Source organism: Periophthalmus magnuspinnatus, chromosome 4 (assembly GCF_009829125.3).
Source record: "Periophthalmus magnuspinnatus isolate fPerMag1 chromosome 4, fPerMag1.2.pri, whole genome shotgun sequence".
Taxonomy (NCBI): Eukaryota; Metazoa; Chordata; class Actinopteri; order Gobiiformes; family Gobiidae; genus Periophthalmus; species Periophthalmus magnuspinnatus.
This window is the reverse complement of record NC_047129.1, coordinates 30,743,123-30,765,575: the sequence shown is the minus strand read 5'-3', so window position 1 is coordinate 30,765,575 and position 22,453 is coordinate 30,743,123. Positions and strand designations below refer to the sequence as shown.

The following is a 22,453-nucleotide window of genomic DNA, read 5'->3' as shown; positions in this document are numbered from 1 at the left end:
TCATGAAAATATAATTAAATGGACTTGTATTGTATGTGGGCCTGGAAACACAAAAATTAGATAATTGTCTTGAACCAAACACTAAATTATAACAAACTATTTGGCCATGATGTCTCATGTTTTTTGTAATGAAGAATAAATTGATTGAACATGTTTACTTTGTATCTGGTTATGCAGGCAGCTCATGTTTGTGGAATTTAAAGTCAAAATCTTACATAATGTTTCTTAACCTCCTGAGACCTGGTGTCCTCCTCTGTGGGTGATACATTTTGTCTAGGCCACAATGCAATTTTTTAGAAGAAGAACAGCATAGAACATGTTCAATTTTGAATATTTCTAAGAGTTAAGAATATTTATTTTAATTTTAAATTTATTATTTTATTTTATTTTACTGTATTTTTTTATTTATTTTTTTATTTTCATATTTAATTTTATGTATTATTTATTTAATTTTCATTTTATTTTATTTTTTAGATTTTATGAGGCGAGGGACTCATTAAAACCGCGTCTGGAGCATGGAAATGGCAAAAGTCAAGTAGTAAACACGTCCGACACGGCGGTGAGTGGTGTCAAAAATTAGAACTCGACGAGCTCGAGAAAAAATGTATGTTTCAAAATGACTCAATAGCGCCACCTCCAAAATCAAAATACATTACGACAATGAGAGACCTTTTTTTATCGTAGACAAATGAAATTTGGTACAAACATAAAACATGTCAAGACAAAATTATATTATGACCCCATCCTAAACCCTACAGGAAGTCGGCCATTGTGGGCGGAACCCCATTTAAAAAAAATTTCACTCTCACATTTGAGTTTTTTACGTTTTTTGAAGTTTTAAATGACCCGTAACTCAAATATGCAGTGTCCTATTTCCCGGCATTAATATATATTTTGTTCAAAATCTTGATCTGAGTGCATAGATATGCAATTTACATATGTCAAACTTTACATTGCTCCACAGCGCCCCCTTGAATTTTTAAATGGTACTCAAAAAAATTACTTTGTCACAAACATTTGAAATTTGGCATGGACATCCGTATTGACATACCAAACAAAAAAGCCAATGAGAACATACCTCTATTTCCAAAGGTGTTGCCATGGCAACATCTGACATTTGTCATAGAAATACATGGGTTTTGTCTAACTGGGATGAAAAAATGTTGTTTGTCATAGAACATTGAAATTTGGTACACATATTCCTCTCTTCATACTGAACAAAAAAGCCAATGAGAACATACCTCTATTTTCAAAGGTGTTGCCATGGCAATGTCTGACATTTCTCATTGAAACATATGGATTTTGGTTCACTGGGATGAAAAGTTATTACTTTGTCATAGACCATTGACATTTTTTACACATATTCCTCTCATCATACTGAACAAAAAAGCCAATGAAGACATACCTCTATTTCCAACCGTGCAGGCGTGACAATGTCATAAATGCTCTCATTGGAGTAGTATTACTGAGACGCTGATTTTGGGGGGAGGGGCGATGTAAGCGGGAACGAAAGGCAGGATCTCCACGGTGGCATTTACCCCGCGGTCGCAAGGAGTAGCAAGGGCCTTTATCACTGCTTGCAGTTTTAATTTTATTTATTATTTATTTATTTTATTTTGTTTATATTTTATTTTATATTTTTTTCATTCTATTTTTTATTTTTATTTTTATTTAAAGGCATATGTCTTCCTGCGCCTGTTTGCAGCACTTCAAATGAGCCACATTGTTCCTAGAGGCACAATTGTTTCTCATTTTGTTTTTACTCAGGACAAATGTCACTGTTCAGTCTCTTAATAGTTTTTGCAAATAAAATGATGCACGAGCTCAAGTCTCAGGAGGTTAAAATATTAACAGCGCGACATTCATTAAAACCCAGTACTATTTACTTTTTCCTCCTCAAATCAAACCTTTATAGCATTGCTCATTTTGGACAATAACTTTAAACATTTTTTGCTAGAACTAGAATTTAAAACATTTTACAGGACAAAACATTTAAATGTGTCCAGAAAATCAAAAATATTTCATTTTTAAAAAAGAAGAGAGGAAACCCATGATTGTTTTCACATTTGTGGAGATTTTATTTCAAAAATCACAAACAGAAAACAATGTTGATCAAAAAAAGGCCACTTCAGAAAGAGAAAAAAATGTAGTGAACCTGGTCTGAGTTCAGTTCATACAGAGTTTATTTTTTATTTACAGCTAATATTTCAGTCCCACTTTAATTTTAAAACAGATTTACATGTTATAGGAAATTCTTTTGGTTTCTAAAGATCAGGACCAGTCAAAAATAGAGTTTTGACCTAAAACTAAACACAAAACAACACATTGTATGAAAGAAAATAAAACTTAAAGCTGCACTATGTAACTTTAATGATGTAGAACCTGCTATGTGCTCATCTACATGGACTTAAATGTTATAGCTTTACCTGGAATGTTCCACAGCACGGCATTAAACTTGTCTATCTCAATGGACACGAGCGTTTAGCACCACCAGACCAATGTACAGGTCAGATCTGTGGAGAGGCGACTCTACTCACAGCATCTTTTCAAGCAATAAAAGCAGCTGTAACTGAATGAAAGGTAGACACGTTTAATGCCATATAGCGGAACATTCTAGGCAAAGCGATAACATTTCTATGAAGACAAGCTGATGGCAGAAACTCCACTAGAAAAACGACATAGTGCAGCTTTAATAATGGTACATTTTGTCACCATAGAGATAGTGTTTTTAGTTAATTTAAGTGCTATAATTTAAAACCTATTCAAAAAGGACCAACCGTGAGTTAATGCAGATTTTTACCAACAATATACGCAGGAATTCCACTTTCAGCGCAATTTCACCTACATAATAATGAGTTTATTTTAATATTTTCAGTCTATGATGATTTAAAACATTTCTGCTCATCACGTCTACGTCATAAACCCGGGAATTTCACCCATAACTCTACAAATAATTGTTAAATCTACAGTTTAAACGAAAAACATCAGTAACATTGCCTGGATCAGTCCAGCAAAAACTCTCCAAAAGTTTTCACCTAAAGTTTTAAACACTTTAGGTGAAAAGAAAAGAAGCAAACAAGGAGGAAATCAAATAAGAATTGGAATTTAAACTGTTAGGAAAATCAGAAACACTACAGTTGTATAAATAAAGTAAAGAAAAGCAGCTGATCTTGTAGTTTAGACATTTACGAACATTTAAAAAGTCTCACTTTTCAGAACATGAGTTTAGTTCAGATTTCAATGGTTAAGGCTCCTGTGTGCGTTTAAGCTGCACTACGTAACTTTCCCGGTGAACTGTCTGCTACCTGCTCGTCTCTATGGTTACTTCTTTGCCTAGAACGTTCCACAGTGTAGCGTTAAACATTTCAGATCTGTGTAGAGGTGATCCTGCTCACATTACGAAAGATAGAAAAGTTTAATGCTACACTGTGGAACATTCCAAGCTAAACCTGGAGACAAGCAGGTAGTGGATCCCCAGCATAAAAGTGACATAGTGCTGCTTTAAATGTTAATAGAATCCTGATCTGAAAAATGAAATCGCAAAATTGTTCAGACGTAGAAGTTAGTACAAAATGAACGTCATGACACTTAGAAGAAGAGACAAAACACTGCGTTCATTGAGAAGTTGGAAGTCGGAAGTCCGGGGTTCCAGGATCCGGGCCGTCCAGAGTCGTGCTTCACAGTCTTCATTGTGCCTGCTCTTCCTCCTCTTCCTCCTCGAGTTCGACCAGGGCGGCGTGCCGATTGGCCTGGGATCCTTCGCTGAAAAACACTCTCTTGATCACTCCGGACTTCGGCGCTCGGATCGTGTGCTGTGGGAAAAGTGGAACTGGTAAATATAATTGATCCTCATCCTGTTTAAAGTTAATGAGGTTACTATGACAATTACAAGATGCAATGTGTAACTTTTCTGGTGGAGTTTTCACCACTTGTTGTTAAGGTTATCATTTGCCTGAATTGTTCCCTAATACAGCATTAACCCTTTAAGAACTGAGCACATTATAGACCATTATATCTCACCTAAACTTTTATTTTCTTTTTTAGACATAAAAATCATGTTAAAGGAAGTATCAGCGTGTACCTTTACCTTTTTTCACACAACTTCCTCTATTTTACATCCATTTATCCATCTGTATTTTTCCTTTGACACATCGAATAACTGACTGTGCTCTGATTGGTCGTCTTCGTGGGACGACATAAGCACATTACAGTAATGACAGTAACGTATTTAAAGAGCCCCGTGCCTCTGCTTTGAGACGCCGTTTGAATTTACACGATAACACAGTCGGTTGTGGAGTTACGGTAACGGAAAGTCCACAACCGCGAGTCTATCAGCGATGACAGCATCCGACGCTAGAGGGTTAATTAGATCTATTCAGCATTTAATCAATTACAGAAGTTTACAAAATGGCGTCAAAACTTTACGTTCAGAATCTCCTATCCTCAAACTCTGAAAACATAATACTCAAGGTGTGTTTAGTGTTTGACAGAAGACCACGGATCATTTACTTTAGTGTTATTTGGAGAAAAAAAAAGGAAATGCATTCGCAGATTCACGACTGACAGGTGGGAAGAAACACAACGGTTTAATCATGTTGATGTTTTGACGTTACGAAAGCTTATTGTGTTTTAGACCTACAGAAGGAGAAGCAGGTGCCATAATAACTGGGCATAAAGTACCAAAGCTCCTCTTCCATCTCCTCACTCTGCCCAAACACACAAACACACACAAACACACACAAACACACACAAACACACACAAACACACACTTACCTCCATCTTCATAGCGATCATAACCATCAGTGGATCTCCAGCTTCGACCTTATCCCCGGCCTTCACGAAAACCTGCAAAACACACAACACATGTAAACCCTGTGATGAAACCAAACTATTGTAAAGTTACACGTCTAATAATTTCCTCTCATACCTTCTCTATAGTACCCGTCATAGGGGCCACTGCTCCTCCCTGAGACCCCGATCCGCTCACTCCGGCCAGGTACTTCGGCACAGGAAGAGCCACCTCCGCACTGCCCTCCTGGAAACGCAAAGACGAGGCGACAACTTCAATCCGACGGAAAAGTCCACACAGCTACTGGTAACGCTTTAAAATAACACTTTAACGAGCCTTAAAGCCGCCATTTTACACCATTTTATGATCTATGTTATGTTTCTTCATCACAAACAGACCTGGAGTGTTTTTTTCATATTTTCATATTTAGTCTGAGTTGTTCTTCTCAAACAGAAAACGGTCTGTTCCACCTTGTGATGTCATCATGTGGCGATACAGGAAGTGCTCCACTGTGTTTTTAAACTCCACACACCTTCATTTCTAGAATCATTTGGATGATTTCAGCCCTGGAATTGCCAATTTTTACTGAACTAAAAGGTAAAAAAAAGTAGCTGTTAACTTGAAAACTACCACTTCATGACATCACCAGGTGGAACAGAGCATTTTGAGCTTTGGAGATGTTACAGACTGATAATAAAGTGTGACTCAAACATGTGTGAATGAAACAAAACACAACTCCAGGTCTGTTTTTGAGGAGGAAACAGGATTATAACATGGCATAAAGCTACAAGAGTCAATTTTGTGTAATACAGAACCTTTAATGAAGCTTGAACAAAAGCCTGAATCATTCTTAATAAATCTTCATTATAACTACTTCATTAAAGTTACAGTTAAGTATTAATGAAGTAGTTACTAAGTCTGAATCATACTTAAAGGGCCAGGACCTGATTTCCTCCCATTTTTATATATTTGAGCAAAAGTTTCTAGATTTAAGACCAATACAGAATAGAAAAAACATAAAAAGTGACCAAAATGTAAGGAAAATCTATGGATATACATTATTACCATTAAATCTTTTAGACACTTACTTTACCTTTAGTTAAAATGTTGTTTTTTAAGCCTTTATGTAGTGAGGCTCTTTACTTGAAGGAGATAAACTACAAAAACAGTACATGTTAGCTGTCTAGTTGTTAGCTTTACCTTCACGGCAAAACTCCTCTTTGGTCTGTTAAAGTTGAGATTGTGCTTATAAAACTTATGTGGTGAGTAATTAGAAAGCTCTGAAACCATAAGGTGAGGAAGAAGGAATAACTTTGGACGACTGTGAACCTTTTAAACTGAACTACTTCTGTTTTTCGTGTTTCTAAGTCAATAAAAATCAGGTAAAACGCCTTTAAGTATGAATAATAATCCACCTCACTCTCTTTTACAATATAATCTAAGGGTGACATACTAATTTGACTTATTTCCACAGAAACGAGTCTAGTATTGGAGGTTTTAATGAAAGGAGGGTGTTTTTATATCAGGACCTTAATGAGAGAATCGATTTGAACAGATCGGCAGAGGTGTACTATAGATTTTCCATTAGTTTATACGCCAAGATATTACAGTTTACATCTTCAAGACATGAATCAGCCACTTAATTACCAAATGGATTTAGTCTTGAACGCTAAACGTGTCCTTACATTTAAACTGTGTTAGGAGCAGAAGAATTTTACTATTTTCTGCAAAATAAAATAAGATTTCTGTGTTTTTAGGCAGTTTTAAAAGGTGCTGTACCTGATTTTTACAGTCTTAAAAAGCAAAACAAACCAAAAAAAGCATTGCAATACTCCCAAGTTATTCCTCATTTACTTTGTGCATTCTGAGCATTTTAAGTATTCACCTCAATGAGTTTTTAAGCATTACTAACAAAAACCAGCAGCGCACCAGCTTTACTTTCTACTTCACGGACGATAAAAACGCTTTACAATCAAATACAGAGATGTAGTTTGGCGTTTTCTCTCAATGTCAATGCTCCTGGATGGATTTAAAAACATGACCTGTGAATTGAACCTTTAAATTTCAAATCTAAAATAAAACACAACAATTACAACATGGCCAAAAAGTGTATAAGTATCTTGTTAAAGTGGCTGTAGCTGCTTTTCTTTTTGTATTGTATAAGCAGCTCGAGGTCAAAATGAGACTAAAACGCTGTCTAAACCAAACTATAAAGCGGCGTCAGCGAACCAGAGATTTAGCATAGTAGTGTTTGTTAGCGTTAGCATGACAGCAAAACGCCGCTCTGGTCTCTGAAAGTTGTGAAAAGTGCTCATCATGGTGAACGCTCTGAATGCATAAGGTAAATGAGGACCTTAGGAGGAATGAACAACTTTAGACCACTGCAAACTGTTTAAAATGAACTATTTCATGATGGATTTTCATGTTTTCTGTGTTTTAAAGTTGCTAAAGTTGAGTTTTTGGAGTGATATTAGTAAAAGTAGCAATTATTACCATAGAAAACAGATGCACGGTGTTGTTCAGGATGACGATTTTGGGGCGGGACTTGACTCCGTTCACAGAGCAGTGAAGAAATGAAGCTCCGCCTTCAGACTCCACCTCTCCGGTCACATGGAACAGCTCTCCACCAATCTGAGGACAGGAAAAACACCACCACAGTTAGATAAATGCGTAAATATGGGAGATGTTTGGAATGGAAAGTTTAAAGCAGATTTATAATGCAAAACCGGCTTATGAAAAGAACGGTGTGATTGGACACACAGGTGTCAATCAAACCTGTTGCTAATGCTAGCAGGAGCAACTTTTGGGAAAGAAGGCTCCTGATTTGTCACTTATTAATGTTCATATCTTGATTTACGGACACAATAGTGAAATAAAAATACCAGGATCACATAAAACGGGTCAATACAAACATTTTAAGACCAAAATGACGAGTCTGACAGCAGCAGATTCCTAATCTAAAGTGAATTGAGTCGATGGAGCTGGAACCGCGCCCGTGATCACTTTAAATTTGGATCGCGATGGCTAGCGGGTTAGCTGTGTCCATTTATATACACGATCTATGCTTGGAACAGTACAGAATGCTCTTAAAACACCGTATACACAGTTAAGTAGCGAAAAATAGTGGATTTAGCTTTTGTAAAAATCAACATTTAAGACAAATCTTCCAAATGACAGCCAAACCAAATTGGATTACAAAGAAAACACTACATTTGGACCAGGTTTCTAGCAAGGTTAAAAGCTTCTGAACAGACTTCTTGAGGACACGGTCTTATATTTGTCTGGAGGGAGGAGCAAAGATGGATCGTCTTCTCTTTGAACAGAAATAGGATGGAGTTATAAATAGGAGATAAATGATGTCTAAGCCCTCTAAGACTGAAATCAAAACAAGAAAAACCGTGCTAGCCAGTATGCTAATAGGTGTGAGAGCTCCCATTACAGCAGGTGTGTCCAAACTTTTATCATTGAGGGCCACAAAGGAGTCAAACGATGCATTTACCACAGGTTTGACAGAGACATTGTACCGTTAATAAGACTTAGAAGATTATTTTTAGGTCTGTCTCACAATGAAATGTGATGTTATTCAGGTTAAAGAAGTAGTATCGCTTCAGTTTGGAATAAAAAATACTTCCTGATCAACTGGGCCAGTTTAGGAGGAGGCATGAGGACCAACAAAAATTGGTCTGAGGGCCGCATTTGGCCCCGGTACCGTAGTTTGGACAACCCTGAATTAGAGGCCTGAACGATTGTGAACTGTTTTCTATTTTGCAACTTAGTGCACTTCAGTAGACCTAGCTAACAAACAGCAGTTAAACGTCTTCACTCTAAAACTTTTGCTACAACTCATACCTGGACGACTGTGCGATTACAAAGTTCAAAGGTCAAAATAGTTGGTTTTGCACGATAAATCCCCTTTACAAATGTTGACATCTTCACCTGCATCGTGTAGCTCCCGTCCTTGTTGTAGGTGACCACCACGTTCACCTCTGAAGAGACAAAAGTTCAGACAGTTACCCCGGGTTACACAGAGGAGGCGTGGTCATTGTAAACACAGAGGAGGCGCGGTCATTGTAAACACAGGGGGCATGGTCACTGTAAACACAGGGGGCGTGGTCGTTGTAAACACAGAGGGGGCGTGGTCACTGTAAACACAGAGGGGGCGTGGTCACTGTAAACACAGAGGGGGCGTGGTCACTGTAAACACAGAGGGGGCGTGGTCGTTGTAAACAGAGGGGGCGTGGTCGTTGTACACAGAGGGGGCGTGGTCGTTGTACACAGAGGGGGCGTGGTCGCTGTAAACACAGAGGGGGCGTGGTCGTTGTAAACACAGAGGGGGCGTGGTCGTTGTAAACACAGGGGGCGTGGTCGTTGTAAACACAGGGGGCGTGGTCGTTGTAAACACAGGGGGCGTGGTCGTTGTAAACACAGAGCTGGTGCAGCTGTGACAGCCGCAGCAGATGGAGCTCGATTTGGCCTTGAGTTGACATTTAAAAGAAAACTGCATCATTTAGTAAAGGAGGTTAAAGCAGAAGAGAGGAGGAGAGGAGTGGAGAGAGGAGGAAAGAGGAGGGGAGGAGAGAAGAAGAGGGAGAAGAGAGGAGGAATGAGGATGAAAGAGAGGAGGAGAGAGGAGTGGAGGAAATAGGAGGAGAGGAGGAAAGACCAGAAAGGAGAGAGGAAGGAGAAGTGGAGGAGAGAAGAGAGGAGAGAGAGAGGAGAAGAGAAAGGAGGGAGGAGAGAGGAGGAAAGACCGGGGGGGGGAGAGAGAGAGAGAGAGAAGGAAAGACCAGAGGGGGGATAGAGAGAGAGAGGAGAAGAGAAAGGAGGGAGGAGAGAAGAGAAGAGAGAGGAGAGAGGAGGAAAGACCAGAGAGGGGGGGATGGAGAGAGAGAGAAGAGAAAGGAGAGAAGAAAAAGGAGAGAGGAGGAAAGTAAGTACTGTGTGTTTCATTCTGCTATTTATTAAAAAAAAAACATGAGCTGCAATAAATATTGTAGATTTAAAACAGTGTTTGTTGTTTAAATCTGCTCTTGTGTTTTTGTGGCATAAATTAGCTTCAGTATTACTGTGTTTCGTCTGTATTTACTTCAGCGACATTGAACTGCAGAACTTGTCATCGTGACAGTCTTATAAATTGTTATTAAAATGCTTAAATCACCAGACAGACACACATTAAACCAGACTCAGGCTCTTACTCTTGTCTCCGAGCTGCAGACTCATGTTTCTGCTCAGCTCCAGGTTCAGTCTGAAGCCGCCGCTGGAGCCAAACGGAGAGAACGGGTCTGAAAACAAGAGCACGAGTTTAGGATTTGGACTGGGAATACACAAGTGTTTAAATGTGTCATATTTTCCTACAACAACCGTTCCTTACAATTAAAATACCTTTCTGTAGCATCGTTTCTTTAAATAAATTGCGCTCTTCCTCAGTTTGGTCACATGATGTTGTTTTGACGTGTCCGGTGAGCTGATTTAAACAGGTTTTGGCGCAGTTTTCTTACGGTGGAGACGGGACGACAGCGCCATCTGCAGTCTGACTTCTTCAGGACGGTATCCCAGGTGTGTGAGAGTAAAAAGGCCCCGTTGTCCCGGTTTAACGTCCTGGTTTTTACTCTCACACGTGGGATACTGTTCTGAAGAAGACACAAAGACAGCGCCAAAATCTGTTTAAATCAGCTGACCGGACACGTCATAGCAACATCATGTGACCAAACTGAGGAACCTTAGTCCAAAAAAGAATCTATTAAAATGAGAAAAGCTCAGATGAACCTCATTGGACTGTACTGAATAGAGTTTTTACTATGGCGTTGTCAACTGTAGAGATATTTGTTAAACCTACAGCTGGTTAAATGAACGGTGAGCGTTACATTGTCGATAACTTTTTTCAGATTACAGATTACTTCCTGCTGTTGCCAGTGAGTTACAAAAGTGTCCAGAACTACAGCATTTTAAATAGTTTGATTTTAAACCAATTCTGATTAAAGCAGGTGACGCCTCTGGGACAAATGACATGTTTTTCACAATAAAACTACCGTAACTGTATGACAGCAAGATGGGTAAAGTAAATGGCAAACTGTGGAATATTTCAAGCCTTTATAGTCCCTCTTTTAAGTTGCAAAAGATGAAATGTCAGTCCAAAAGTGTTCACCGGTGCGAAGGAGCAAACAAACTAAGTAGTTATAAAATCAACCCAAAACTTGTATCTTGAATGTGATTTAAAACATCCCTTGTCCCTACACAAACGCCAAACTCCCACACCTTCTGCCTCACCCTCTCCCCCTCTCCTCTCTGACTCTCCCTCCTCCACTCACCCTCTGCTTCTCACCCTGTCCTTCTGCCTCTGCCTCACCTTCTCCTCTCTCCCCTCCTCTCTCCCGCTGCCTCTCCTCGTCTCCGTCTCCTTCTCCTCTCTCCTTCTCTTCCTCTTCTTCGCCCTCACCTCTCCTGTCTCCTCGTCTCCCTCTCCTCTCTTTCTCTCTCCTCTTTCCCCCTCTCCCTCTCCTCTACACTCTCCCTCTCTCCCCCTCCTCTACCCTCTCTCCCCTCTCCCCCTCCTTCCCCTCTCTTCCTCTCCCCTCTCTTCCTCTCCCCTCTCTTCCTCTCCCCTCTCTTCCTCTCCCCTCTCTTCCTCTCCCCTCTCTTCCTCTCCCCCTCTCTCCCCCTCCCTCCCCCACAGTCACGCTGAAGTCCTGACTTTCTCCGTTACCATTAGACTGTTGTGTGAATCTGTGAGTGCTGCTCTGCTCCTGCAGCACCAAGCCGAGGGCAGCCTGACACAGCGTAGCCCCAGACGGAGCTCTCGGGGCGGGGAAGAGGTCGGCGTAGTGCTGCGGGATGAAACTGGTGCTCACGTTTCCAGCCTCAAACTCCGGGTGAGACGAGAGACTCAGCAAGAAGTCTATGTTTGTGTTCAGGCCCACGATCTGGAAACAGAAGAAATTAAATGTAATTAAAATACAATAATTATCACACAATCTGACATTTGACAAATAGTATTGCCAGAAGAAAAAATGCAATTTAACAGATTATGCAAACTTTTAAGAGCTTTTAATGATGTTATAGTTATTTCCTTCACATTTACCCTCTGAAGTATTTAATCTTTATTCTCCTGTATTCAAGACATCATTACTCTATATAAAAACTGTTCTTTAGGAAGTACTTTGATAGAGTCAGTATTTTAAGTATCTAGCCTTTAAATCACAATATAACCAATGGGTCTGTTTATATTGCTAAGCTTTTGGACGTCAAACTCTATCTTTTTATATCACAATCTAAAATGTGTTTGTTACGTTTATAATATTTCCCCTTTTACAAACCGGACACAAATAATAATCACTTTCTGACTCCACTGAGGCAGAATCCAGACGTCCCACCCACTATCTTTTAGGCCCTTAATGCAGTGTACAATAAAAAGCAACACTCTTAAAATCATTTGTTATTGTACAAATTGATTTTAGACGTGTTTTTGCTCTCACGTTGTATTGTCTTAAACAGTATCTGAGTTTCTTCAGAGCAGCCGCCCGGTCCTCTCCCCAAACCACCAGTTTAGCGATCATGGGGTCATAGTGAGCAGACACTTCATCTCCTGCAAAAATAAAATAAAAAAAACAACATTTTAGTAAAGGTACACAGTTTATCAAACACTAAAATATAAAAGTTAATTTCTATTTTTAACTTAAGGATAATCAAGTATCTCAAACCCATTCATTTTCTTAAGTTCACGGACGTTTAAAATCACAAAACATGGAAAACTTTTTTGCGTCACCTAAACATTAATAATACCAATAAAATAAATAATTATAATATGTTTTTGTAACAGAAGAGAAAATTGTACTTTTTGTAATTGGCTCATTTTATCTAAAAACAAAAACGCACTTGACAAATATTGTATGAAACACCAATACGTTCACTCAAAGCACTTAAAGCCACAGTATGTAACCTTTTGACTTTTTGATTGTATTTACTGCACTGAAAACATGTGTCTTTACTCTGGAACATTCTCCATGGAAACAAGGAGATACATAGATACGTTTTATGTCATACTGTGGAAAATTAAAGCCAAGAGAATTAGTTTTTTTTTTTTTTTTGGGCTTTAATCTTCCACAGTATGGCACAAAACTTCTCTCCTTATCGCCATGGAGAATGTTCCAGAGTGTGGCTTTAACGGTGTATTACGCAGGTGACATGCCACCTCTCTTTCTCTTTTGTAACTTTCCACCTGCAGAAAGTTACACACTATCACTTTAAAGAACAGCTAAATTAAAAACCATACTGTAGAACATTCCAGGTAAAACAATAGCATCTCCATGGCGACGGACCCCACAGCAGAAAAGTCACATAAAGCACATTTAAGTCAGTCCAAAATCACAAAGAGTTTACAAACCAAAGGACTTACGACAAATATTCTGACATTAAAGTTAAACTAAAAACAGTTGAGTTTCAGATCGATTCGTCCTTTCGTGTCCCGTACCTTCCCTGACCCCCGTCTCGATGCGCGTGCTCTGGTCCGCGGCAGGTGTGGACAGGTGCAGCAGGGGGCCGGCTCCTGGCAGGAAGTCATTGTTGGGGTCCTCAGCGTAGATCCTGGCCTCAAACGAGTGTCCCTTTAAGATTATGTCATCCTGGAGGAGCGGTAGACGCTCGCCTGCTGCCACCTACAGGCCACGAGAGCAAATATCAGCCCGTGTCCTTGGATGTCCCCCCTCTCGCCGCTCGGACGATTCGGGAGCAGACAGGGACAAGCTCTGAGGAGTTTGGGATTTCAGTGATCCTGAAAACTGTGTCATCGATGAAATAGGAGCAGATTTGAGCAGATACGAGGTGAAGTAAAATGAATGTGACGCCAGTATGAACGTGTGTGTAACTCTAACTGAACACACACTACACAGAGATTTACAGCAGGTTTAAGCACAGATTAGTGTCAGTGTGGGGAAATGTGTCCTCTGCATTTGACCCATCCTTAAATGTCACAGGTTCCTACTCAATTTTGCATAACATGGGTCCATTAAAGATTAAATATAGGTAATAAACATAGGCCATTTGTGCGATATTCAAATGAAAACGATGGCTTCTCTGTTGGTGCAGTGTTCTGTCTCTCACCCGCAGCTGCCACTCCACCAGGTCGGTCCCTGTGATCATCTCCGACACCGGGTGCTCCACCTGCAGCCGCGTGTTCATCTCCATGAAGTAAAAGTTGTGCTGAGCGTCCATGATGAACTCCACTGTACCTGCAGACACAAACACGCACACAGACAGACGAATAAACACACAAACACACATGTACATCGTTGGTTTTGCTGACACATTGGGCAGTTTCTATTCTGTTTTATTTTATTATTTTTAAATAGTTGTATTCTTTTAGTCCAGTCTTGCAAACAGCATCTTCAACAACCACAACAATATTAGTTTTTTTTTTAAAATATGATATTATATTAATGAGGTGTTTGTGTAGCCGGTGTGTCTGGGGCTGAACGACTAACAAACTTGTGCGTTTTGTTGTGTAGATAGATGCGCTGAGCCACACGCGGGGTTTTGACAGTCAAGAGGGGATTTAATATCTGTGTGAAACATAAATATTACAACACAGACAACTCCAGGTCTCACAACGCTGCACACGTCTCCCCTCTGCTTTCCTCAAAGCAACTGAGGAGAACCGTGATTGCACAGGAAGTACCGCCAAAATAAAAGTCTCTGGCAAAAACATCCCACTATAAAAATTAAGCACAATCTTACTAGAAAATAAAAAAAGATTTGGGTGAAACTGACAAAACATTAGGACTACATGGGCTACATTTGCAATCCTGTTAAGAATCACTGCTATAAACCACAACAGTTAAGCCTGAGTTAAATCTATGCGTCTGTTGTGTAAATAAAGTTGTTATTTATGCCTTTCCTCTCACCTGCTCCCACATAGTTCACAGCTTTAGCCGCTCGAACAGCTGCTTCTCCGAGCCTCCTCCGAACCTCAGCGCTGATACCGGGCTGGAAACACAAACACACGACTTTATCTAAGTAAATGAGCGAGATTCAACGGGTTATTTTGATGAATAATTAATCGCTTATACCCCGGGAGCTTCCTCTATGATTTTCTGGTGCCTCCTCTGAACGCTGCAGTCTCGTTCAAACAGATAAACCGCATTACCGTGCATGTCCCCAAACACCTGCACCTCCACATGTCTGCAACACGGAACAACAGAAGAGCTTGTGTTTTCTTTTCAAATGGGGTTTTCTACATCTGTTAGTGTGACGGAGTTGTGCAAAGTGTAATCAAAATATTAAAATACCTTGTTTTTAAGTTTGGTGAGACTGTATCAATACGTCTCCATGAGCTTTTCTGGTTTATTTTAGACAATAATTTGGTTTTGTTTAGAGAAAATACAGTTTTTTATGCAATACACTTGAAATAGTCACAGTTTTTATTAAAATTGGTGTATTTCTCATTAAGTTTTGCAGAATATCATGCGCAATATATTGATTATCACACGGCAGAATTAACATATTGTATCGTGAGCCATGTATTGTGATTCACAGGTGGATAACAGTTTAAAATCTAAATGATCATTTTATTATGGAAACAAAGAAAAGAAATTGTTCAGTCTTTCTTTCTGCACTGCACTATACAGATGACACACATGCAGACTTCAGCCTCTACTTTGAAACCTACAGATTCACTCTTTCACTCAGCCCTTCATTTCATAACAGGTGATGAATTTAAACCCATCACTGTTCACTCCATGAAAAAGTAGACTGACTATCACTATCTGTCAGAAGAGAGCGCTATATAAAGATTATTTATATGGGACTGCTTGATAGACGGCCTGAATATCTCACTTGGTTGTTGAACTTTGATACGGGAACTATTAATATAAGATCTCATGATTGTCTACGTCTAAAAACTCACCATGTTAGAACTGAAATGGGTTATTTTCCCTCCTAAAAATGGAATATGTTTCAAGGAATCACAAAACTGGGTAGATCGGTGCCACTAATGCACTTTAATGATCTGGTTATAATCACATTTGCGCTTGTTTTGTTGGTTTTTGTTTGTATTTTTCTGTATTTTTAAGAGTCTGTATATTTTTTTCTACGGGGAGAATCCATAAATAAGCCAATCAGAAATTCATTGTCCATTTGTGTTAAAATAAACATGGCGGCTTTGGGTAAAACTTTTTTTAATAAAACAGGACGGAGAAACAGCGGCGATTTCTACAGAACCAAGAGTGAAGTGATAAAAACTGATAAACTAAGATGGGGAAAGTTATAGATTTGTTCTGAATGAGACAAGGGCGTTCGAACGGAGATGTGTTCTGCATTTTGAAATACTATCAATTAAGTGGCTAATACTGTATCTAAAAGTACCTGGGGTCTTCTACAAACTTCTCCACCAGCATTACGTCATCGTTGAAAGATTTCCTCGCTTCCCGTCTCGCCGACTCCAGTTGCTCCAAGAAATCCTTTTCCGATCGGGCGATACGCATCCCCTGCACAAAAAACACAAAAACGTGTTAAAAGTGTGATATAAAACAGATGGAACGTTTGGTCAAAGGCGCTGTGTTTGATTTTTATTGTCCAAAAATCATGAAAAACTAGTTCATCTTAAAAGGCTTCAGTGGCACAAAGTTATTCTTCACTTAAACTGCCCATATTATTTTCTGATCTGTTGTAATGTTGTTTCCTCGTCATAAACAGACCTGGAGTTGTGTTTTGTTTCATCCATGTTTAACACAAATCCTGCATATTTAGGCTGAGTTCTTCTGTCAAACTGAAAACACTCTGTTCCACCTTGTGATGTCATCATGTGGTAATACAGGAAGTGCTCCAGTGTGTTTTTAAACTCCACACTAGAATCATTTGGAAGATTTCATCCCTGGAGTTGCCGATCTCTACTGAACTAAAGGCAAAACGTAGCTGTTAACTTGAAAACTACCACTTTGTGACATCACAAGGTGGAACAGAGCATTTTGAGCTTTGGAGATGTAGACAGACTAATAATAAAGTGTAAATAAAGTGTTACTCAAACATGTGTGAATGAAACAAAACACAACTCCAGGTCTGTTTTTGAGGAGAAAACAACATTATAACATGACTTAAAGCTACAAGAGTCAGTTTCACATGATATTAGGACCTTTAACCCTATAAATTCAGAGTAATTAAGCAAGCTAATAATGCACTTCCTGATTATCTGACAATAAAATGCTTTCAATGGATGAAGCCAGCACGCAGCAGACTTATTTTGACCTGGGGTAAACACTTGTGGAAAAATATCACAGGGCCATTTTTAAGCATATCTTTTTGATCTTTTTTAACTTTATACATGCCCTTATTTGTATTTATAACAGCTATATTTCTACTTTTTTATATTATTATTATTCAGTGTTTTATGTTGCACTTTATCGCCGAAGAAAGTTCCTCGTTTGTGAGTTGTGTTCACTGGTAATGGCAATAAAAGTCTTCTGATTCTGATTCTCATTCTCATTCTGATTCTGATTCTTTAAGGACAGCTCATAGATCATCGTCACACTTCCTGATGTAAAAGTGCCTCACCTTCCCGCCTCCTCCTCTCACGGCTTTGATCATTACAGGATATCCAATCTGAGCCGCCTCCGCCTGCAGCCTCTCGTTCGATTGGTCATCTCCATGGTAACCACCAATGATCGGCACCCCGGCAGCGGACATGATGTGCTTGGATGTGCTGCGAAAGAGGAAAATAACTTATTGTTTTAGGGATCTCACGCAATTTTAAAGCACCACTGCGCAACAATTCTGCTGGCAGGCGTATCATCTGCTCGTCTCTATGGAAATGCACAATTTAAAGCCATACTTCGAGGCAAACCAATAACATCTCCACGGAAACAAGCAAAGTTAGTCAGGTCTGTGGGGAAATCAACTGGAAAATACACCATTTCTCTAGGGAGACACAAGGTCACACAATTTGAAAGCTCCATCTCTGGCAGCAGGCGCATCACCTGCTCGTCTCCATGGAGATACAAAAGTTAAAAAAGCCATACATTGGAATATTCAAGGCAAAGCAATGACATATCCCTAGATCATTCACGCAAAGTTAGTCAGGTCTGCAGAGAGGCAAGCCCACTCACACTAGTCACGATCATTAAATACTTTTATTTTAGTCTGTTTATTGGCCGAAATGTTACGCAGTCATGCTTTAACTCAAACTAATTTAAATCCATGTGCACGTACCTTTTAATGCCCATGTCTCTAATGGCAGAAGATGGAGGTCCAATGAAGATGATGCCTGCGTCTTTACAAGCTTCTGCAAACTCTGTGTTCTCTGATAGAAAACCATAACCAGGATGCACCGCCTATAGAGAAACACAAAGAAACACACAGAAGAAAGACACAAACACACAGAAGAAAGACACAGAAGAAACACACAAACATACAGAAGAAAGACACATAAGAAACACACAAACATACAGAAGAAAGACGCATAAGAAACACACAAACACAGAAAAAACACACAGAAGAAAGACACAGAAGAAACACACAAACATACAGAAGAAAGACACAGAAGAAACACACAAACACACAGAAGAAACACACAAACACAGAAGAAAGACACAAACACACAGAAGAAAGACACAAACACAGAAGAAACACACAAACACAGAAGAAAGACACAGAAGAAACACACAAACACAGAAGAAAGACACAAAAGAAACACACAAACACACAGAAGAAACACACAAACAGAAGAAAGACACAGAAGAAACACACAAACACACAGAAGAAACACACAAACACAGAAGAAACACACAGAAAAACAAATCAATGCATCATAATCAAATCAACTGCACTTGTGGTTTTCACTCGAATGTGATCATGTCATACTCCCAGATGGGGGCGAAAGAAGAAGAGAAGTTTTTCTTAATTACATTGTACTTTGCCATGAAATATCCAAAAGGTAAATGCACAAATGTTGAACCTGATCATTTCTGTTAGTGATCAGACCCAAGAACTCTCTGGATTACCACAAACATCTGCATTTAAACAGTATTTATTTTAGCTCCCCCATCTGTGTTAAATATGACTGGCCTTTAGAATGTTGTGATGTATCTGAAACTCGGTGATAAAAAATAAATATAAAAAATAACATGTGTACTGTCTGAAAATATAGTCTGATGATGTCAACACTTCACTGTAAAAACATTTTGGTTGTTTAACATGTTTAATGTTGTTACGACCTGCTCAGGAAGTAACAAAGACCAAAAATAAAGTGGTGGCTATTATTATTTTATTTTTACCTTTATTATTATTAGAATTTACAAAAATATATTATTTTTGTAAAGTCATAAATTATTAAAAGTTCTGAAATTAGCAATAATTCAACACAAATAACAATTATGATCCTCCACTACCATTTTATTGCACTGATTTATTCACAATAAATATTTTCATGTTTTTTGGAGACATTCTGTTCAATCATTTCAGTCAGTCAATTATTCCATCTGAAAGCACCATGAGCTCTTTGTCTTTTGTCCTTATTTTACAACCAAAAGCAACACGTTTAGGGTCATAAATATATTAAGCCAACTGTTGTTCCTGTTTAAATAATCAGAAGTGTCTGCTACACACTAGCTTTAAATACTGAGAGAACAGTTAGCGAATTAAACTAAATACGTCAAAGAATGTTTAGAATCTCAGAGTTGGGACTAAACATGGGCAATCAGCGTTTCAGTTTCATGCAGCTAAAACCTGGAACATTCTTCCTGAAGATGTGAGACAGACCTCAACTTTGATAATGATTAAATCCAGGCTCAAAACAGTTCTGTTTAGCTGTGTATATGACTGAAAGGTTTTTATTCTGCACTTCTTCTCTTTTAATATAAATTTTGTAATGATTATTTACATTTAGATTTGTCTGTTTGTTCTTTCTTATTCTGTAAAGCACTTTGAATTACTTTGTGTACGAATTGTGCTATACAAATAAACTTGCTTTGCCTATAGTTTAAAAAAAAATGCAGTGCAGTGTCATGAAATAAGTAAAATTTAAGTCTTGTATAAGTACAAAAAAAACACTTACATGTGACCCAGACTTCTTGGCGACCTCCAAAACCTTCTCCATAGAAAGATAACTCAGCTGAGACGCCGCTGGTCCAATGTGATACGCTTCATCTGCCTAAAATCACAAAACAACACGATTAAGATCAAATACATTTAGTCATTAACCTGTTTGAAGGCCATGTACCTGATTTGTACTGTCTTAAAAACAAGAAAAACAGAACTACTTCATTTTAAAAGGTTTGCAGTGGTCCAGAGTTACTCCTCACTTACGTTATGCATTCAGGACAAACAAATTATTCACTGCAATGAGTTCATAAGCGCACAACTAGCATGCTAAAAGTGCACTTCCTGATTCTCCACTTTATAATAAGATGTAATCAGAACACAACAATCTCATTTCGCCCTCAAGAGCTGTTTATACAACACATCTGTACAAGGGCAAGACAAATTTTGCTCAAATACGTGGGTGAAAAAAACTTGTGTACAGTCACTTTAAATGCTGCGTCCTCCTCACCATGGCGACGTGCATGGAGTGTCTGTCTGCGTCGCTGTAAACCGCCACAGAGCGAACGCCCATCTTTTTAGCCGTCCTCATCACACGACACGCGATCTCTCCTCTGTTTGCGATCAGCACCTTCTCGATCCTCGCCACACCTGCCGAAGATAAACCAAACAAAACACAGGAGACAAATGTTAAAATGTTAATAAAAGAACAGTTTGGGGGTAAATACCAGGATATATATCATTATTAACTTGTTTTTATGATTGTTTTTCCAGATGACGTCACATCTTTCTATAGGCCAATAATAATCAATGCAGATCGGGGAGCAGCTAAAATGAATATGGTGAAAATGCAGGTTTTTTTGTTGTACTACATTTAGTGAGTTCTTGGGTCTAGACACTAATAGAAATGATCAGGTTCAACATTTGTGAATTTAATTTTTGGATATTTCATGACAAAGTACAATGTAGTCAATAGGGAAAGATGGAGGCAAGAGCCAATTGAGACTATGACAAAAATCACATTCTAGCATCGGAAAATCACCCATCGGTTTTTGCCAATAAACATCACACAGAGCAGTCAGGGCCGAGGTCACACGTGGATAATGGGGCAGTCAACGCCATATTGTTTTTATCAAACTGTTTTTCTATGGCTTTTCACAGACTAACAGGAAGAGAAGGTTATTAATCTAATCTTACAAACTGGTTTAATACTGATATTTGAGCAGTTCATGCGTGTTTTCCTTTAGAGCCTGCGTTTGTTTAGATTAGCAACTAGAACCAATATGGCGGCAGGTGGCAAAAACACACATAAATAATCAAAATATAAATCATAAGTCACATTTTTACATGGAAAGGCAGTTACTTCAATACATTCACAAAAAGTAGTTTTGTCTCACTTGAGTAATTATTTGTGTAATACATTGTAATTAATTGAGAATTAATTGAAGGTCTGCCACCTGCTTGTCTCCATGGAGATTAATTATGTTTCCTGGAATGTTCCACTTTGCCATGGAAACAAGCAGGCGACACCAACAGACCAAATTACAGGTGAAATCTGTGGAGAGGTGACCCCAGACACATGCACAAGTTTGTTGTCTATAATTGAATAAATGCGAGCTACTCTTAATACTTAGAGCAGAACATTCCAAGCAAAGGAATAATTTCTAACCATAGTGCATCTTTAAATATTGCAATTTTGAGTAAATAAAAATAATATGAAATACTGATAGATGCAAATTCTAATAAGTATATGACCTTAACCACTTGGATACTACCACTTTTACAGGTCCATTTTTGCAGGACACAAAGGTGCGTTCACACTTTATCATCTTAATTATTTGTCATTATTTGGTCCTGTCCTGAGTACAGTTTACTTCTGATTTAGTCCAGGTTTAGTTTCAGATTTAGTTCCAGTTTAGTCTCAGTTTTCTGGTGGTCTATGCGCAGTATAAATGCACCCATAAAGCTGAACGACTCTCACCTGAAGCCAGCCTCACGCCTCTTTTGGTCCATGACAGTTTCCTGCAGAGAGTCACAGTTTACATGTCAGCCTGCTGTGTTTATGAAGGACAGAGGGACTACGGCAACAACAACTGGACAAATCTAATCATTTATAACAACAGAAGCATTGTCATTGCATAACAAATTATCTGCACGATCTGTAACACCAATGAAACTGGCAAATTGACTCAAGATTATGCATAGTTATAGCAGTAAACAGTTATAATTAGAGAGTTATGTTACCTTTACTTCACCTTGTGCTGCTTAAGTTTGTGTCAGCTTCCAAGATCATACATTTTAAAGTACTAAATAGCCATAAACACATGCATATGTCGTATTAAAATGTATTTAATGTAAGTAAACATATTATAAAGCCCATTCAGAGCTGAACTTGTCATTCACATTGATAGCTTAGCCGGATGCTAACATGCAGGTGGAGTTTAGAACCGATTTGCATGACAGAAAATTAAGATTAAAATCACAAATAAAGGCGCACATATTAGAGGTTTTACTGTACTCACTGTGTAAATATTCTGAAGCCCTGTAGCGAGGGGAAGCTGAGGATAACTGCTGCCATAGTGAGCAGCTCCGAGGTTTGTGATGCTAACGGGGCTAGCTAAATCCGGGCATTTCGCTCGGGG

General features: G+C 38.8%; 1 protein-coding gene across 1 annotated transcript; it reads right to left on the bottom strand.

Moving 5' to 3' along the window:
- Nucleotides 1-2,061: 2,061 nt before the first annotated feature.
- Nucleotides 2,062-22,453, bottom strand: mccc1 (methylcrotonyl-CoA carboxylase subunit). The gene is made up of 19 exons (XM_033992085.2): nt 22,334-22,453; nt 21,793-21,833; nt 20,323-20,462; nt 19,828-19,923; nt 17,985-18,106; nt 17,331-17,478; nt 16,146-16,267; nt 14,852-14,963; nt 14,687-14,768; nt 13,887-14,014; nt 13,258-13,441; nt 12,263-12,372; nt 11,494-11,710; nt 9,986-10,072; nt 8,727-8,776; nt 7,284-7,421; nt 4,929-5,036; nt 4,775-4,846; nt 2,062-3,812 (listed from the first exon to the last, which is right to left on the bottom strand). Exons 1-19 carry the CDS (start codon nt 22,387-22,389, stop codon nt 3,687-3,689), a joined length of 2,139 nt encoding a protein of 712 aa, XP_033847976.1. The 5' UTR covers nt 22,390-22,453; the 3' UTR covers nt 2,062-3,686.

Coding starts and splice junctions, on each gene's coding strand:
- mccc1 (XM_033992085.2), bottom strand. CDS start 22,389: ATGGCAGCAGTTATCCTCAGCTTCCCCTCGCTACAGGGCTTCAGAATA. Junction 17,479..17,984: donor AGAGACATGGGCATTAAAAG/GTACGTGCACAT, acceptor CCTCTTTCGCAG/CACATCCAAGCACATCATGT. Junction 12,373..13,257: donor CGAGACGGGGGTCAGGGAAG/GTACGGGACACG, acceptor TTATTTTTGCAG/GAGATGAAGTGTCTGCTCAC.